Source organism: Scylla paramamosain, unplaced genomic scaffold (genome assembly GCF_035594125.1).
Source record: "Scylla paramamosain isolate STU-SP2022 unplaced genomic scaffold, ASM3559412v1 Contig1, whole genome shotgun sequence".
Classification (NCBI taxonomy): Eukaryota; Metazoa; Arthropoda; class Malacostraca; order Decapoda; family Portunidae; genus Scylla; species Scylla paramamosain.
In genome coordinates, this window is record NW_026973666.1 from 3737501 (window position 1) to 3742500 (window position 5000).

Below are 5000 nucleotides of genomic sequence, written 5' to 3' on the forward strand. Positions count from 1 at the left end.
CTCTCTCTCTCTCTCTCTCTCTCTCTCTCTCTTACTTACTTATTGAGTTATATCTATTTACTTTTTGACTTATATATATACAAACCCTACGTTATGCACTAAAACTACTGCACACACACACACACACACACACACACACACACACACACACACACACACACACACACACACACACAACTGAACCCTTTAAACACCAGAACCTAGTGTTATTACTGATCCCAAACCATCCACTATCCCTCATCTCAAACCACACCCTTAAAAACACCCCTTAGACACACCACGAGAGAAAACGTGGCCCTGAAACCGTAGGACCCTTAAAAACGACCCTTATTTCCGTCCCTTAACCAGCTACACTCCACCCCTTAGATACATCACGAGAGGAAACGTGCCCTGAATCCCCAAAACCTTTAATAAGTGCCCCTAAAATGGAAAGCAAAATGAAAATAACTTTGTCCCTTAAAAACAGACGTAAGGGATGTACCAGCTGGCCCTTGAGACCTTAGGATTCGGGTACAGTCCCTTGAAAGTCCCTTAAATGTCCCTTCGTCCAGTCCAGGGAAGGGAATGTGTTAAAGATTTGTTAAAGTACTCTTGGAAAATAACGAGAGAGAGAGAGAGAGAGAGAGAGAGAGAGAGAGAGAGAGAGAGAGAGAGAGAGAGAGAGAGAGAGAGAGAGAGAGAGAGAGAGAGAGAGAGAGAGAGAGAGAGAGATTATTAAGGATCCTATTAAAAAAAAACATACTTTCTCTCTCTCTCTCTCTCTCTCTCTCTCTCTCTCTCTCTCTCTTGAAAGAAATAGCATTGTTATCGTTTAAAAGTTTCCCAGTTTTCCATTTTCTATGTCTCCGTTTCTACGTTTTCTATTAAATAACATTGTCACCCCTTAAATGCATCACACTTTCCCGTTTTCAGTCTCCTTTCTACGTTTTCTATTAAATAACACTGTAATCCCTTAAATGTTTCTCAGTATTCCATTTTCTATGACTTTCCTTATTACGTTTTCTATTATTAATATATACAACCTTTAAATGCATCACACTCCCGTTTTCTATGTCTGCTGTTTCTGTTTCCCATTAAATGACATTGTTGCCCCTTAAATGCATCACACACGTTTTCTTTCTCACCTTATTACGTTTTCTATTCATACCAGTTCCCCCTTCAAATGCATCACACTCCCATTTTCGATGTGTGCATTTCTACGTTTTCTATTATTCACAGTCGGTTATCAAATGCATCACACTCCCGTTTTCTATGCCTAACGTTTCTACATTTTCTATTAAATAACACTGTCACCCTTTAAATGTCTGGTAGTGTTCCGTTTTCTGTTACCTCTAAGAAATCAGAAATTATGTTATTTTTTTCTCTAATAACACGGTCATCCCCTGAATGTCTCCCAGGGTCCGTTTTCTATCACTAAATTTAATGAGTCTTTCCTTAAAACGTTTTGAAATTACGTTTTCTTTCACTAAAAAAGAAAAAAAAAAAAAAAAAAAGTCAAAGTGTCCGTTTTCTGTCATTTTAAATATAACGAATCTGCCCTTTATTCATTTGAAGATTTTATGTTTTCTTTCACTCCTAAAAAAAAAAAAACTTCTAAAAACACCTTAAATTATATCATTCTTCTCTATCATAGTTTAGGAATTATACGCTTTCTTTCACTAAAAAAAAAGTTACCCATTTTCTATCGTCATAAAAAAAAAGTCTTCCGTTAAATTGATTTGAAATTATGTTTTCTTTCACTCACAAAAACATCATCTTAAATTGAGTCATCGCGTTATTCATTTAAAAATTAGACGATTTCTATTGCTTAAAAGAATAAAATAAAATATCCAACAGTTTAAATTGAATCAGACGTTTTCTATCACTCAAAAACACCATGTCCTTGTATTGTACGTTTTCTCTGACACCCAAAGAGCATCAATACTATAAATTTATCCTAGTCCACCCTTTCATTCTTAAGAGATGATACGTTTTCTATCGCTCGACAAAGCCTCGTCATGTTTTTTTCTTTTTTCAGTCGAAAGAAAAAAGAAATTGACGAGTGTTGTGTTCCTTTTCGTCGTTTGGAAATTATGTTTTGTATCACTCAGAAAATCCAGTCATACGTTTTCTTTCACCCCAAAAAAACTATGAACACTACACATTTCACTAGTCGTCCCTTCAATCCCTCACAAATTCCACGTTTTCTATGACTACACTCAGAGAAAACTAATGAGAAACAATGGGTGACTAAAGATACCCTCCAAATCACCCAACCCCACAAATCCCATTTTCTACGACTCCACCCAAAGAAAACTGATGACAAACAATGGGTGACTGGAGAAGACCCTCTGGACCTCACCAACCCCACAAACCCGTTTTCTATCAATGCAACCAGAGAAAACCAGAGCAAGACGAGGGAGACTGACAAAGACCCTATGAATCTCAGCGACCCCACAAATCCCACGTTTTCTATCACCGCAACCAGAGAAAACCAGCACAACACAAGGGGTGACTAAAGAAGACCCTACGAATCTCAGCAACCCCACAAATCCCGTTTTCTATCAATACAACGAGAGAAAACCAGCACAACAAGAGGGGAAACTAATGAAAACACTGGAAACCTCACCACACACCACCATCACCACAACCACCACTAATATTCACCTTGGGGCCACCGGGACACGTCACCACCACCAGATCATCATCACCACATCATCACTGAGCCTGGGACTTGTTGTACGCATTGATGGTGATGTCGTCGACGGAGTTGATGGAGTAACCGGTGATGGAATCTGGACTTTGGAGCGAGGCGGTGTACAGCGGGTTGACTGGGGTGGTGTGGAGGTCGCGGGTGTTGACGAGGCCCCCAACCACCATGCCCTCCTCCCCAAGGCTGCTGTAGGGGGCGCTGCTGCACTGTGGGGGGTAGACAGACAGGTGCTGGTCAGGCCTCGGCTCTCAGAATTAAATTTTCAGATATTCACGAATCGAAGTTTGCGAAAAAGTTGAGGTTCGGAAATCGTTTGGAAAGTTTGTGTGCTGGATTGATAAAGCGACACACACACACACACACACACACACACACACACACTGGGAAGGGACCGGAGGGGGTATTGTTTGAGTGAGCTTGGGAATGAAATTGTTCGTCAGTTTGTATATTATTTACGTAAGCTTTCCATTTACTATTTTGTCAGTTTCAATCCACGCATTACCATTTAAAATCTAGACAAACAAATAAACAAACAACACACAAACAACACACAAACAAACAAACATTCCCGTCCCTACAATCCCTCAAGGTAAACAACAAACAAACAAACATTTTCAACCCCTAAACTCACAAAGACTCCCTCCGAACAGCCCCACAAGCCCCTCCCATCCCTAGTGGCGAGGGGCGGTGAGGTGAGCCCCCCGCTACACCCCACTGGGCTTACCTGATATATGTTCTGCTGGGGGAACTCAGGACCAGGTAGAGGTAGGGAGCTTGTGTCATCTTCATCTTCTGACTTGTACGAAAAGACGATGTTTTCGACTTGTTCTCGACTTTTCTGCCTGTTTGTGGAGAGAGAGAGAGAGAGAGAGAGGGAGGGAGAGAGGGAAAGAGGGAGAAAGAGCGAGAGGGAGAGAAGGAGAGAGAGAGAGAGACACGGGTAGAGGAAAGAAAATGTTGAGAAAACGAGACGAGAAAAAGTAAAGATGAGAGAGAGAGAGAGAGAGAGAGAGAGAGAGAGAGAGAGAGAGAGAGAGAGAGAGAGAGAGAGAGAGAGAGAGAGAGAGAGAGAGAGAGAGAGAGAGAGAGAGAGAGAGAGAGAGAGAGAGAGAGAGAGAGAGAGAGAGAGAGAGTGTGTTTAGTGTACAATCCACATTTGCATTTTCATTCCAGCACAATTAAATCACCCCACCAAAAAAAAAAAATAAATAAATAAAATAAACAAATAAAATCACCTTTAAAACTTCCCAAAATATCCCTAAAATACCTAAAACATCCCTCAAATATTCAAAACACACCCAAAATGCCCCAAAACTTCCTTTAAACACTGAGACAGCCTATAAACCTCACAAACACAAAAAACACACACAAAAACACACATTTACACTCCCAAACACTCCAAAACACCCCAAAATCTCAAGAAAACACACATACACACACACAAACACACTGATTTACACTGCAAAACACCCAAAAACACCCCAAAACCTCAACAAAACCAACAAACGAACACACAAACACACAATTACACTCAAAAACACCTGTAAACTTCAACAAAACACACATACACACACACAAACACACAAAAACACCCTTGAGAACTCCCCTCCTCCAACCAGACCTTACCCAAAGAACTCCGAGATGAAGGTGTAGTAGATGAGGGGCGTGAGGAGAGAGAAGTACATCCAGCTAGTGAAGTTTACTAGACACAGGCCAGGGAAGATCCTCAAGTGGTGCAGAAGGCAACCCACACTCTGCACCAAGTTCAGGCAAGCCAAGAATGCCAGGTAGATGTAGAATGCTCTCTTCACTGTGGGAGAGGAGGTGAGGTCAGGTTAGGTTAGGTTTAGGTTAGGTTAGGTTAGGTTTAGTTTGGTTAGGGTTAGGTTAGGTTAGGTTAGGTTTAGTTTGGTTAGGTTAGGTTTAGTTAAGTTAGGTTTAGTTAGGTTAGGTTAGGTTAGGTTACATTTAGTTAGGTTAAGTTTATGTTAGGTTAGTTTAGAATGCTTTCTTCACAACAGGAGAGACTACGAGTAGATTAGGTTTACTTAAGCTAAGTTGTCAGAGAAAGCTTTTTTCAGTGTCTGGGAGGGAAAAGAGTTACATCCAGGTTGTGTTGGGGTTACATTACTTACCAATCTACATAACAATAAAGACAACTTCACTGGGGGTTGACTTAACATAAACAAACAAACGAAAACAAACAGAGGTGCTTTCATTAACTTACTCGGCATCCACAGCAGGAAGAGAAATCGTTTCCGCAGGCAGTCCAACCTTAGCAACAGGATGAACGAGTAGATCTGTGTGG

General features: G+C 40.9%; 1 protein-coding gene across 3 annotated transcripts in view; it reads right to left on the bottom strand.

Moving 5' to 3' along the window:
* The window catches only part of LOC135095728 (transmembrane protein adipocyte-associated 1 homolog), a 16082-nt gene that overhangs the window by 6915 nt on the left and 4167 nt on the right, over window positions 1-5000 (bottom strand). For all 3 annotated transcript variants that reach the window (XM_063996764.1, XM_063996765.1, XM_063996763.1), the window contains exons 5-8: window positions 4920-4992; window positions 4319-4502; window positions 3417-3534; window positions 2647-2898 (exon numbers count right to left, since the gene is read on the bottom strand). In XM_063996764.1, coding sequence (XP_063852834.1) covers window positions 2698-2898; window positions 3417-3534; window positions 4319-4502; window positions 4920-4992 — 576 coding nt within the window. In that variant the 3' untranslated portion in view covers window positions 2647-2697. The remainder of the gene's footprint in view (window positions 1-2646; window positions 2899-3416; window positions 3535-4318; window positions 4503-4919; window positions 4993-5000) is intronic.